Source organism: Mirounga angustirostris, unplaced genomic scaffold (genome assembly GCF_029215605.1).
Source record: "Mirounga angustirostris isolate CCGP_5_RB_7025 unplaced genomic scaffold, mMirAng1.0.hap1 SCAF_9, whole genome shotgun sequence".
NCBI lineage: Eukaryota > Metazoa > Chordata > Mammalia > Carnivora > Phocidae > Mirounga > Mirounga angustirostris.
In genome coordinates, this window is record NW_026991717.1 from 5,742,670 (window position 1) to 5,756,158 (window position 13,489).

Here is a 13,489-nt window from a genome sequence, read left to right on the forward strand (position 1 = left end):
CCTCCCCTGCCTCCGCCTCTGACGCAAGACCGGGGTGGGGCGGAAGACGCCAGATTCCTGAGCCTGGTCCCCCTCCGCCCCAGAGACTGCGCCTGCGCGCGCCCTGGACGCCTGCTGCGCGATGACTGTGAGTGGTCCAAGCGCCCCCAAGCCCCGGCCGGTCGCCCCCGGGGTGCGTACCCATCCTACCGCTCCATCACCACTTCCCACCTGCTCTGACCGTTCCCCGGCCTCCTTCTCCCCCAGTCTTGGCCCTCCACGGGACTTGCCCCTGACCCCCGGTCTCCTTTCTCCCAGCTTCCCCGGCCCTGGCCTGAGCCCACCCCCGACGTTTCCACCCATTCCCTCCACAGGCCAGCGCGGCGGAGCAGCTGCGGAAGGAGGGCAACGAGCTGTTCAAATGCGGGGACTACGAGGGCGCCCTGACGGCCTACACTCAGGCCCTGGGTCTGGGTGCTACGCCCCAGGACCAGGCCATTCTGCACCGAAACCGGGCCGCCTGCCACCTCAAGCTGGTGAGGGAGCCGGCTGCTCTTCTTCTGCCCTCCCTGGGCCCGGTTTGCCCAGCTCGCTGTTGTTTGGGTTCCGACTGGGCATTCACCTTCCCAGGCCACCTGCGCTTACTTGTCTGATGTCTTTTGGGCCTCGGGGTGGTGGGGAATCTAGTGGCTCTAGGGCACAGCCCTGCTGCCCAGCTAGTGGCCTGAAAGGGAGACGACCAGCCTCTCAAGCTCCTGTTCCTTTTCTTAACAGGAAGATTACGACAAAGCAGAAACCGAGGCATCCAAAGGTAGGGGACTGTGGGCTGGGGGGCAGAGCTGTGGGGCTTCTAATGGTGGGCAAGGACTCTGGGACCACTGCACCTTCACATTTTCCTTTCCCTTTGGCCCCAGAAACACCTCTGCCTTCTTTCTTTTCCACTTCCTCGGGCATTTCCTTCTCTGCAGCTACCCTCACCTTTCTGAGGCTGGAATACTGAGCCCCACATCTGTCCCCCTACCTTCCTCGGGCCCTCAAGACCTTTCCCTACTGCTCTTGCCTGGAGACAGTGGCCTCATGGGTGCTGACAGAGCTCCCGTTTGTGCTCAGCCATTGAAAAGGACGGAGGAGATGTCAAAGCACTTTACCGGCGCAGCCAAGCCCTAGAGAAGTTGGGCCGCCTTGACCAGGCTGTCCTCGACCTGCAGAGATGTGTGAGCCTGGAGCCCAAGAACAAAGTTTTCCAGGAGGCCCTGAGGAACATCGGGGGCCAGATTCAGGAGAAGGTACACGAATGACCGAGAGAGAGGCAGAGAGAGAGAGGCATTGACAGGTGGTAGAGGGACACTGGTAAATGGATCTGGGCAAAGGATGTAAACACAGGAGATACTGATGGCAAACAAGCTTATGGAATGATGCTCAGCCTTGCTAGTGGTTAGGGAGAAGCAAATGGAAATAACAGCAAGGTGCTGTCTTTTCGGTGGTCTGTTTGGCAAACTTTTAAAGTATATACATTTTGCTAGAAGGGAGGCAGACGCTTAAGTGGTGGGCTTGCTCATGACTGCCGGAGTTGGTATATATTGGTACAGCTCCTTCGGGGAGTGCCTGAGCATAGCTCTTAAAATTTTAAATGAGCGTACCCTATGATCCAGTATGTTTACTTGCTGTCTTCCCTGGAGAAGCCTTGCCCATGTACACGAGCAGGCGTGTGTGTTTATTTCAGCCTTGTTTGTTGTAATGAAAAATTGGAGCTTGGCTAACTGCCCAGCAATAGGGGAATGGCTAAATAAGTGGGGTGCTGCCCTTACTGTGGACTCTTATAGTTACCGAGAATAGGTAGATTTCCATGTATAGATGTGGAAAGAAAATACTTCTTTTTTTTGTTTGTTTTTAAAGATTGTATTTATTTATTTGACAGAGAGATAGAGCACAAGTAGGCAGAGCGGCAGGCAGAGGGAGAGGGAGAAGCCGGCTCTCCGCAGAGCAGGGAGCCCAATGCGGGGCTCGATCCCAGGACCCTGGGATCATGACCTGAGCCGAAGGCAGACGCTTAACCGACTGAGCCACCCAGGCGCTCCAGAAAGAGAATACTTCTTAAATGAAAAAAAGCCAAGTATGCTGTAACACACATAGCACGATACCGTTTATGTTGAAACAGTACCCCACGTACACCCTCAAAAGTACCGTGTTTCTTCTGTGGGCCCACTTGGGTGTGTAAATCTGAAGAAAAATATTTTCAGAGATATGCGTCAAAATGATAACAGCATGACCCTTGGGGAAAGGAGTGGGATTGATGGAGTTTTTCAAAGAGATTTTGCTTCATCCATTAACTTCATGGTATAGAAAGAGACATTCTTGGTATAGTACATATGTTCAACGTTACTTTAGGAGAAAAGGACCTAAAGCCCATCGTGAACCACAACCAAGCTTGAATTAAGCAGATCACGTGATGTTACAATGCTGTCACAGTGAGAGCACGTAATACACTGGCAAACAGCTTACTGAAAGGTTGAGACTTGGGAAAGCAGGTCGTTTTTTCCTCCATGCCAGCTCTGTTCGGTCAGCAGGAGCTGCCTGAGCCCTGTGTTGAGATGGATGAGGAAGCAGGTTGGTGGGCCTAGCAGAACGTTCCATGCATGACTGGTTGGTCATGTCCGCCATGGATGCAAAGGGGGAAGCAGGGAGTGGCACATGTGCTAGGTACGTGCCACCATCCATGCCCTGGGCCGTGGGTCGGGAGAGGGCCTATGATGATCTTGCTCAATCAGATGATTTTTAAAAGTTGTCAGAAAGAGAATTCTGGAGTCCCAGGGAGTGTTTGCAGCTACCTCGTGGCCCGCTGACTCCCTTGCTACAGGTGTCCATGCTGGGTTGAACGCCATGGGCAGAGCACCCATGCTGCCACAACATGGAGGGCACCTCCGGGCGGGGGTGGCCCCGCGGCTCACAGGCTGCCTTCCCATCAGCCCTGGCGCCGCCCCTGCCGCCTGAGCGGGAAGTAGGTCAGAAGGGAAAACAGGCGTGGGACGTTTGGGTGAAGTGGCCAGGAGAGTCTCTTCCTGCCCAGGTGGCATGGTGGGAGCCCGAAGCCCAGGTGTGCTGGCTGTGCCTCCTAGGGACAGGAGCCAGGCCCTGGGAGGAGCAGAAGGGAGCACACAGGGAATGCGCAGTCTCTGGCGGAAAGAGTGACCTCCTCCGTGCCTCGTTGGCTTGTTGTAGGTGCGATACATGTCCTCAACGGATGCCAAAGTGGAACAGATGTTTCAGATACTCTTGGACCCACAAGAGAAGGGCACCGAGAAGAAGCAAAAGGTATAGGTCTGGACTGAGCGAGTGGGGGCAGAATTCCCACTACAGCCCCCCTCCCCCCCGGTGGTGCCCTCGCTGTGAGCCCGTGTTGGCCCCCCAGCTGCTGCTGGCCTGCTGTGGTGCATGGTGCTCCTCGGGCCACGCAGCCGGGCTCCCAGCGAGAACTTAGGGCCTGGGGCCTGCGTGTGTCCTTCTGCTTACTTACTGGAGGAAACTGAAGTTCGGAGAGGTTACATTTATGACAAGGTCACTCAGCTGCTAAATGGAAGCAGTGCGGTCCAGAGCTCAGGCTCGCGGCTCGCCCTGGCCTCTGCCGTATGCAGCGTCCACATGATGGTGCACTTCTTTGACATAGGCTTCCCAGAACCTGGTGGTGCTGGCCCGGGAGGATGCTGGGGCTGAGAAGATCTTCCGGAGCAACGGGGTTCAGCTCCTGCAACGCCTGCTGGACACGGGCGAGGCCGACCTGATGCTGGCAGCTCTGCGCACGCTGGTCGGCATCTGCTCCGAGCACCAGTCACGAGTAGGTGGGGCCCAGGGGCCAGTTACTGCCTCAGTCAGGCCCTCTGTTCCTCCATCCACCCACCCACCCTTCCACCCCTCACTGTGCCCGGAAGAACGGAAGGCAGAGTACAAGGAGACGTGTAATGAGAGGAGAACTTAAAATGGCTCCCAAAAAACCATCATGATTTGGGATGAACTGGGGCCTGTAAAAAGCAGAAGCGGCCCAATGACACCCTGAGCCCGTACTTTAAGTAGGCTTGAGCTAGGCTTTCCTGGAGCCGGCTCAGAGACCCCTTGTTTGGACTCATTCATTGTACAGTAAACGCAAGCTGTTGCAAGGAAAGGGGCCCCCGTCCTTCCCTAACCATCAAACTGGCATTTCCCCTGCAGGGGTGTCCTCCAGCCAGTGACGTGGTCAGTGATGGCACCCACAGCATCTGTACCATCGAGACAGGGACCAGATAGGAGGGGCTTGACCCTGAACTGGTTGTCAGTGTAGATGGGACATGTCCAGCACAGACACTTGTGCAAGAACAGTCCTGCCCTGGTGAAGTCCAGGCCCTAGCTCTTGCCTGAGCTGGCTGGACCAGGGGACAGGAACTCAACCCTTGGTTCCTTTGAGAGGTGCCCATAATTCTGAGATCAGAGATAGAGCTATGGGATATTCCGTGGAGCTCTTTAGGCCAGACTCAGGCTATATTTCTGGGTCTCCCAGGACTAAGTAAAGCCATGGGAATTCCGTCTACCTCCTTTAGCCTTCCTGCCCATCCCAGGTGACCCTCTGGGATATCCAGCTTAGAAATGGGCTGGAGAGGCCTTGTCGTCTGTTCCATGCATGTCCACATCCTCAGGCTGCAGACAGAACCTCAGGGTCACCATTGGAAAGGAACCAGGTGTCCTTGGACTTGGGAGTTACGGAGCTTGTCCAGGCTTCTGGGGTTCTGGGGAAACACGAACCAAAGCAGCTGCTCCCGGGGTCACAGTGTTGCTTGTCTCTGACGAGCTGAGGAGAGGTAGTGGTGGATTCCTCTGGAATGTTTCCTTTAGGAAGCCGTTCCCGCAAAACAATCCTGGTGTCACCCCGGGTCACACAGTCAGGCCCACTCTGATTCCACTTGGCCTTCCACCCAGATGTTTTCTCCCCTTCTGGCCATACTCGCGACCCACAGTTAGGGATCTCTGTGGCTGCCCTGCACCAACTGGAGGCTCTGTCCCCCCTCTCTCCCACCCAGACGGTGGCAACCCTGAGTGTGCTGGGAACTCGGCGTGTGGTCTCCATCCTGGGCGTGGAAAACCAAGCCGTGTCCCTGGCTGCCTGCCACCTGCTGCAGGTTATATTTGATGCCCTCAAGGAAGGCGTCAAGAAGGGCTTCAGAGGCAAAGAAGGTGCCATCATTGTGGGTGAGTTGAAGCAGGTCTGTGGTCCTTTGGGTGTTGCGATCATGGAGGGGAAGGGGCCGAGCCAGCCACGCCAGCTCTTGGGGGACCGCAGGTTGTTCAGGAATCTGGCTCAGTGACAGTATTTTACTCCAGATTCGAAGCAATGAGGGTACCTACGGGGAAGGCTGGAGCCCAGCCCAGAGCCCAGGATGCTGGTCTCCCCTTCCTGTGTCTCCCTGGCCTGTTGGGAAGGTGAGGGGTCAGGCAGGGCTGCGCCACTGTGGGGCTCACTGATGCCTTCTCATTGCCAGATCCTGCCCGGGAGCTAAAGGTCCTCATCAGTAACCTCTTGGAGCTACTGACTGAGGTGGGGGTCTCCGGCCAAGGCCGGGACAATGCTCTGACCCTCCTGATTAAAGCAGTGCCCCGGAAGTCTCTGAAGGACCCCAACAACAGCCTCACCCTCTGGGTCATTGACCAAGGTAGGTGACCAGTTTTGAAGAGGGGGAAGGAGACTGAGCGTATCTGTTACATCTTGCTTGGGTGACTGTACCCGGCCGTGAGTCTGCACCGAAGCGCACCCTGTGGCCTGCACTGTGGGCTCGGGCCCAGAGCAAGACCCTTCAGCCGTGCCCGTGTGCACATGCATGCACTTCGAGCAGGCCTGCCAGCCCATCAGCGGGGAGGCTGGATCGGCTTTCTGTATCTGAGGTGTTCCCTAGTGAGTGTGTATTACTTCTGTACTCAGAGAAAAGTTTACTATATAAATTCACACTTCTTGGGACGCCTGGCTGGTTCAGTCAGTGGGAACATGCAATTCTTTTTTTTTTTTTTTTAAAGATTTATTTATTATTTGAGAGAGAGCGTGCCTGTGATGGGGCGGGGAGGGGCAGAGGGAGAGGAAGAGAATCTCAAGCAGACTCCCCGCTGAGCACAAAGCCAGACGCAAGGCTCGATATCCCGACCCTGAGATCAAGACCTGAGCCAAAATCAAGAGTCATCCACTTAACCGACAGCCACCCAGGTGCCCCTGCAACATGCGACTCTTGATCCTCGGGGTCATGAGTTCAAGCCCTGCATTGGGCAGAGAGAGTACTTAAAAAAAAAAGAAGTATTGGGGCACCTGGGTGGCTCGGTCGCTTAAGCATCTGTCTTTGGCTCAGGTCATGATCCCAGGGTCCTGGGATTGAGGTTTGTGTCAGGCTCCCTGCGCAGCAGGGAGTCTGCTTCTCCCGCTCACTCTGCCCCTCCCCCTCACTCTGCCCCTCCCCTCCCACTCATGTGCTTGCACGCACTCTCTCTCTCTCAAGTAAATAAATAAAATTTTTTTTTTTTTTTTTTTAAAGATTTTATTTATTTATTTGAGACAGAGAGAATGAGAGACAGAGAGCACGAGAGGGAGGAGGGTCAGAGGGAGAAGCAGACTCCTTGCTGAGCGGGGAGCCTGATGCGGGACTCGATCCAGGGACTCCAGGATCATGACCTGAGCCGAAGGCAGTCGCTTAACCAACTGAGCCACCCAGGCGCCCCAATAAATAAAATTTTTAAGAAAAAATACATATGTACATATGTGCACACATATATATACAGTAATCAATTGACACTTTTCTTTTCCCTTAAAAAATAGATAAGGAAAGTTTAGCAAAGTCCCTCCATGAGGATGTTTATCGGGTGCTCATCTTTTGGTGTCCCCATAATGCTGGGAAGCCTGGATGTTACTTTCCCCTTTAGTTTTACAGATGAGGAACCCGTGGGCAGGGCCAGCATGCAGTCCTCACTCCACGGGCCTTCCCTGACGCCACGACTATCCCTGGAGGCGGTGGATCAGCCCCCAGGGCTCTCCGAGCCTGCCCTGCACGCCGCTGTCCACGCTGTGTACCCTCGTCTCTGGGAGGCCCTGCTTGTCCGTGCCCCTCCCAGGGAACTTCCTCCCTTTGCCTGCTTTCTGCTGCCTCCATAGCAGTGTGTCTTTTCAGGCCTGAAGAAGATTCTGGAGGTGGGGGGCTCTGTGCGGGAGCCTCCCGGGGAGCTCGCGGTGACCGCGAACAGCCGCATGAGTGCCTCCGTGCTGCTCAGCAAGCTTTTTGATGACCTGAAGTGTGATGCCGAGAGGGAGAATTTCCACCGACTGTGTGAGAACTACATCAAGTAAGGGAGGCGGCCCCGCGGCCCGTTGCCAGGGGCGCCGACGGGGTTGCGCTCCTTGGGGAGGGGCAACAGTGAAAGGGTTTCAACCAGGAGAGCAGCCTTGGGGAGGCCTCGCAGGGACCACACTTCTTTTTCCCAAGTGGCCTCCCCGGGGGACGTTCTTCCTCCGTTCTACGCCACAGCGAACGGCCTCGAGCGCGCGCTGTGCATACTGAGCACTTTGGGGTGTGCGTTCCGACACCGCAGGGCCGCACGACAGTCCAGCCCGTAAGGAGCTTCCAGCTGGGACTGAGGACAAATCCTGAAATAAGAGCACTTTCGGATCGTCAGAAGTGCGGGAAAGGAGCTAAACAGTGGTGTGCGCGAGAGTAACCTAGGTCAGGTGTATGATCAGGGGAGGCCCGAAACCCTAGCGAGAGAAAATGGGCCACCGGTGCCCAGGGGCATGTGCCCGAGGTCCTGGGTCAGCTTTCCTTGCTGTTCCTGCCCAGGTAGCGCAGATGCCGGGCCGGTGGACGGGGAGGGAGGGAAGGAGAGTCCCTTTATGCCAGCCTTGGTGTGACCACTGTTACCCTGTGCCCCTCAGGAGCTGGTTTGAGGGCCAAGGGCTGGCCGGGAAGCTGCGGGCCATCCAGACGGTGTCCTGCCTCCTGCAGGGCCCGTGTGAAGCCGGCAACCGGGCCCTGGAGCTGAGCGGCGTCATGGAGAGCGTGATGGCCCTGTGTGCCTCCGAGCAGGAGGAGGAGCAGCTGGTGGCCGTGGAGGCCCTGATCCACGCGGCCGGGAAGGCCAAGCGGGCCTCATTCATCACGGCCAACGGCGTCTCGCTGCTGAAGGACCTGTACAAGCGCAGCGAGAAGGACAGCATCCGCATCCGGGCGCTGGTGGTGAGCCGGGCAGGCCTGGCTTGGGCAGGCCCGCTGGCAGGCAGGGGCATTTTTTGGGTGGTTGGTGTGTCAGGGTGTGGCTCCAGCACAGCCTGGTGAAAATATGGGATATGCAGGGCCTTGTCGAAGCCAGAGGCGTGAGCCCTGGCTCCTTCTACCACAGGGCTCATGGTCAAGTCAGGGACATGAGCCTTGTCCAGAGAGGACCCCCGAGAATGCAGGACAGCACATGCTGCCCCCTGGAGGCGGTGGGAGAAGCTTCAGGAGGAGATGATGGAGGAGGGGGACTGCTGGGCCAGGCTAGTTGGCCCGGCCGGGTGGAGGGGCCGTGTGGAAAGGCTCAGCCTCCAGGTGGCCCCAGATGCTGGAGCTTTGGGCTCTGGTTGGCCTCCATGAGCCTGCTGCACCTCGGGAAGGCTGGCCCTCCTCCTTAGGGCACTTAGTCCTGGGTGTCTCCGTCCCAGAAGGATCTTGCCTTGCCTGAGGCACCTGTCTTCGCACACGTGTTAGCTTCACCTGTAAAGAGCTCTGTATGACATGGAAAGGAACAGAGCAAATCCCAGTGCAGATCTGGAGGGTTGGGGTCCAGGACCGCACAGTGGACAATACGTCAGTCTCTACCAGATGTGTGTCACCTGACCGCCCCAGTAGCTGATTTGCTGCCAAATGCTCTAGGTAGTAGCCTGGTAGGGATGTGTATGGCCTCCAGAGGGCCCGGCAGAATGTCGGGGAGAGAGCCCATGCCGGGTGTGGAGGAGCCCAGCTCTGCCTCCATCCCTAGAGACCAACGGCTGGTTCTCACCTCTTCCTCCAGGGCCTGTGTAAGCTCGGCTCGGCTGGAGGGACAGACTTCAGCATGAAGCAGTTTGCTGAAGGCTCCACTCTCAAACTGGCCAAGCAGTGTCGAAAGTGAGTTATTTGGTGTTGCCATGGCTCCCCACCTGTCAGCTAGGCCTCGAGAGGGTCTGGGTGGAGGATGGGGCCTCCCCACTACCCTGCTGTCCCCCAGGCAGACCCTCCTGGATCCTGCCACGTGAACTGCTTCGTGTGTAGAGGGGAAGCCCCCCAGTTCTGATGGTTGCCCACTACCCTGCATGTCCCCAGGTGGCTGTGCAATGACCAGATCGACGCAGGCACACGGCGCTGGGCGGTGGAGGGCCTGGCCTACCTCACCTTCGACGCCGACGTGAAGGAAGAGTTTGTGGAAGATGAGGCTGCCCTGAAGGCTCTGTTCCAGCTCAGCAGGGTAGCTCCATGGGTTCCTCTAGTCATTTGGGAACAGTATCTGCGATTAGAATCGACCAGGCTTTCTTGGCAGGTCTCGGGCAGTGGCTCTCATGGCCCCAGGGTGGGAGCTTTGGCAGCCTGCGTGGCCGCTCCGTAGCCTGGGCCTGCGGGGCTACACCGGCCGCGTCGGGCAGGACAGTGTTTCTGGGGGAGTTAGGGAAGTTGAGTGTGTGAGCTCCCAAGAGTCTGGGGCCAGGGTGGGCCTGGGAGCTTCCCACATTCATCCTGCTGTCCCGGTGGTGGAGCTGAGGGCAGAAGTGGAGGCCCGGGGACAGCCGCCTGACTCCCCTCTCCTGCGCGCAGTCCGAGGAGAGGTCAGTGCTCTTTGCGGTGGCCTCGGCACTGGTGAACTGCACCAACAGCTACGACTGTGAGGAGCCTGACCCCAAGATGGTGGAGCTGGCCAAGTACGCCAAGCAGCATGTGCCCGAGCAGCACCCCAAGGTGAGGGAGCCGCTGAGAGGCTTTGGGGGTCTCCGCAGCAGCCTCCCGGTTAAGCGGGTTTCTTTCCCTTTGTGTTCCCACCCATCAATTGGTGCTGTGAGGAGGGTCTCCCTCTCCCTGTCCAGTCAGCTGGGGCCCCTCTGCTAAGCTGCCTCCTTCCCAGGACAAACCGGCTTTCGTGCGGGCCCGGGTGAAGAAGCTGCTGGAGGCCGGCGTGGTGTCGGCCATGACGTGCATGGTGAAGACCGAGAGCCCCGTGCTGACCAGTGCCTGCCGGGAGCTGCTCTCCAGGTGAGCCAGACCTTGCCTGACTCGGAAGCAGGGGAGCAGGGGGGCCGCCCGCGTAGCTGCCGCCCAGAGCCCCCCACCCACCCGCACCGTCTCCCTGCAGGGTCTTCCTGGCGTTGGTGGACGAGGTAGAGGACCGTGGCACTGTGGTGGCTCAGGGCGGGGGCAAGGTAAGCTGCCTTACAGATTCCTTCCTGATGATCTATAAAGCATGATGCAGTGGCTGCCACGGCAGAGACGAGGCTGGAACACAGTATGAGGAACCTGCAGGAACGTGTTCCTGCTGAGAGAGCCATGCTGCCGGGGGCGGGTTTGTGCCCATCGAGATCCGGACTCTCCTCCTTTCTCCCGTGTCATTGGCCTGCGTGGCCCGCGGCCCAGCCCAAGCCGCAGCTGGCCCTTAGTGTTTGTGGAAGAGTTTGGGCAGCTTGAGGAGAGGCCTGGGAGAGAGGAGGAGGGTCTGGGCGGGAGTGTCGACAGGCCTGAGGGAGGAGAGAGGTGAGCGTGCCACCGTCAGGACCGGGCTGGTGGTTTGGGCCTTACCCTCCAGGGCACATCTCAGACCCTGACGGCTCGGCTCGTCCCCACAGGCTCTGCTCCCGCTGGCCCTGGAAGGCACTGACGTGGGGCAGACGAAGGCGGCCCAGGCTCTTGCCAAGCTCACCATCACCTCCAACCCGGAGATGACTTTTCCTGGCGAGCGGGTGCGTGTCCTGCTGCCCCAGCCCTGGCCTCTCCTCCACCCCTCCCTGGGCCCTGATGGCCTCTGACCCGGGCTGTGGCTCCTCCTTGGGACAGACAGGAAGCCCCGGGGTGGGGAGGGCCGCCTTCCGTCTGCAGGTGGCCTCTCACCCTCGGGTTGGTGGGGTTGGTGGGGGCTGGACGAGTGGCCCTGACAGGTGGCTCTATTACAGATCTATGAGGTGGTCCGGCCCCTTGTCTCCCTGCTGCACCTCAACTGCTCAGGCCTGCAGAACTTCGAGGCACTCATGGCTCTCACAAACCTGGCGGGGATCAGTGAGAGGCTCCGGTAAGGTCCCCAGGACAGCACTTTACAGTTTGAAGAGCACCTTTCGGTCACTGCTTGACTTGAGCCTCACAGGGGCTTCCCTGCAGCTGGGGAGACAGGCCAGGAGGTTTGACTTGTACCTCGGTCCACCAGTGCGCAAGGCCTGGGCCAGGGCCCATGCACGCTCTGGAGTCAGACCGCCTGGGTTCACGTCCTGACTTCACTGGTTGCTAGTGTGTAACCGCAAACAAGTGCTGCTCCGTGCCTCAGTTTCCCCTCTGTGGAATGGCATGGGTGTAGCACCTACCTCAGGAGTGGTAGTGAGCTTTAAATGAGAAAATACACGCAGAATCTCCGAGTACGTGGCACCTGGCTCGCTCCCAGCAGTGTGGCCAAGTGGTATGCGTCAGCTGTTACCGAGAACGGTGACATTGGGCTCCCTGTCTGCACTCAGCCTCGGTTTCTTCTTCTGCAAAACAGTAATAGTAAGCGTACCTGCACCTTCACTGTAGGGCCGTGGTGAGGATTAAGAAAGAGTTCAAGCTCTGGGTCAGGGTAAGTGCTTAAATATTAGATGTTAGCAGCACTGTCGCCAGCTCCCCGGTCTCCGAACTCCTACCTTAGAGCATTTTCCACGGTCCCATGCTACCTCCTAGGCCTGGTGAAGAAACTGGAAGCCACCGCAGCTCATACCTGGTGCAGGAGGGTCTTTGGACACTGCCCGAGAGGTCCTTGACCCGGGGCTCGAATGCATGGGGATGCGGGGGTGGGGGAAGTGGATGCAGGAGCTCTGAGGCTGCTGACCTTTCCACCCTGGCCCCGCAGGCAGAAGATCCTGAAAGAGAAGGCCGTGCCCATGATTGAGGGCTACATGTTCGAGGAGCACGAGATGATCCGCCGGGCAGCCACGGAGTGCATGTGTAACCTGGCCATGAGCAAGGAGGTGAGAGCGGGTCCGGGTGGTCCTGACGGGCAGGCGCGCAGAGGTACCTGTGCCCCGCCTGGCTTTGCCGCAGCTCACTCAGTCCCCTCCCCTCCTCTGGCCACAGGTACAGGACCTCTTTGAAGCCAAGGGCAATGACCGGCTGAAGCTGCTGGTGCTGTACAGCGGAGAGGAGGATGAGCTGCTGCGGCGGGCCGCTGCTGGGGGCCTGGCCATGCTCACCTCCATGCGGCCCTCGCTCTGCAGCCGCGTCCCCCAAGTGGTCAGTGCCTCTTCTCGGCGGGGGAGGGGACGTGGGCCTGGAACGCCCTGCATGGCGGCCGGTGGGGGGCCATCCCAGGGCACGTGGGAGTGTTCCTGCCAGGTCTGAGCCTGTCGCTCGGTGGTGATGCTGCCCTGTTTCCCGCAGACCACACACTGGCTGGAGATCCTGCAGGCCTTGCTCCTGAGCCCCAACCAGGAGCTGCAGCACCGGGGTGTGGTGGTGGCACTGAACATGGTGGAGGCCTCGAAAGAGATCGCCGGCACCCTCATGGAGAGCGAGGTGCTGGAGATCCTGTCGGTGCTGGCTAAGGGCAAGGAGAGCCCCGTCAGGAGAGCCGCTGCGGCTTGCCTGGGGAAAGCCGTGGACTACGGGCTTATCAAAGCCAACCGGGATGGAGAGTGAGGGGCTGCCTCACGCACACGCTACCTGCTGCAGCGGAGGAGTGAGGGCAGACACAGCTTTGGCTGCTGGGGGCTGGGATGCTGCACACTGGCCTCTCCTCCCTAGCTGCCCCTGATGACCTCTGCGGAACCAGGGGCCACGGTCAGTCTCGGCCCTGCTGCGCCAGCACTGCCTCCAGCCTCCCGCGGCGGGGCCTTCTGCCGTAGTGTAGCCCGCTAGGAACGGGCAGGGTGCGTCCTAAGCCGGCCGCGCGTTCCCGGCACTGGGAAGGGCACGTCAGGCAGCCGCCCCGGCAAGGAGCCTCACCCGAGCCTGCGAGCGGGAGCACGGCGGCCCTCTGAGAAAGGGAACGTGCAAGTCAGTCGTGCCCCCCGTCCAGAGGCAGGGACCTGGCTGTGCGCCGCCGAGCTACACAGCGCAGCTACCTGTACGGAAGGACTCCAGCGGGTTCCTCACCCTGGAGCCTGCTGAGCGCTTTTTAATCCTGCTGGAGGATCAGGGTAAACCTAGGCAGCTAATAAAAATCTCTTCAGTCGCGTGGGAATAAATGGCTTTAGACTCGTCGATGCTGGTCCTTCAATACTCTTGTCTCTGTACTGAGCGTTCCCAGTGGCCCCCACTGGGCAGTGCGCTGGATTTGGGGT

At 58.8% G+C, this 13,489-nt stretch overlaps 1 protein-coding gene across 3 annotated transcripts; it reads left to right on the plus strand.

The window, feature by feature from the left end:
• Nucleotides 1–11: 11 nt before the first annotated feature.
• Nucleotides 12–13,409, plus strand: UNC45A (unc-45 myosin chaperone A). Of its 3 annotated transcripts, none has more exons than XM_045899378.3 (20): nt 12–127; nt 354–515; nt 754–790; nt 1,090–1,265; nt 3,199–3,291; nt 3,644–3,811; nt 5,025–5,193; nt 5,484–5,654; nt 7,149–7,320; nt 7,907–8,207; nt 9,022–9,116; nt 9,312–9,453; nt 9,798–9,938; nt 10,102–10,229; nt 10,330–10,396; nt 10,817–10,930; nt 11,141–11,256; nt 12,061–12,178; nt 12,285–12,440; nt 12,588–13,409. In XM_045899378.3, exons 1-20 carry the CDS (start codon nt 122–124, stop codon nt 12,843–12,845), a joined length of 2,790 nt encoding a protein of 929 aa, XP_045755334.1. In that variant the 5' UTR covers nt 12–121; the 3' UTR covers nt 12,846–13,409. The 3 variants fall into 3 exon arrangements, with proteins under 3 accessions (XP_045755334.1, XP_045755333.1, XP_064425932.1); XM_045899377.3 differs by having other exon boundaries at nt 78–172; XM_064569862.1 differs by lacking the exon at nt 10,817–10,930 and having other exon boundaries at nt 78–172.
• Nucleotides 13,410–13,489: the final 80 nt, after the last annotated feature.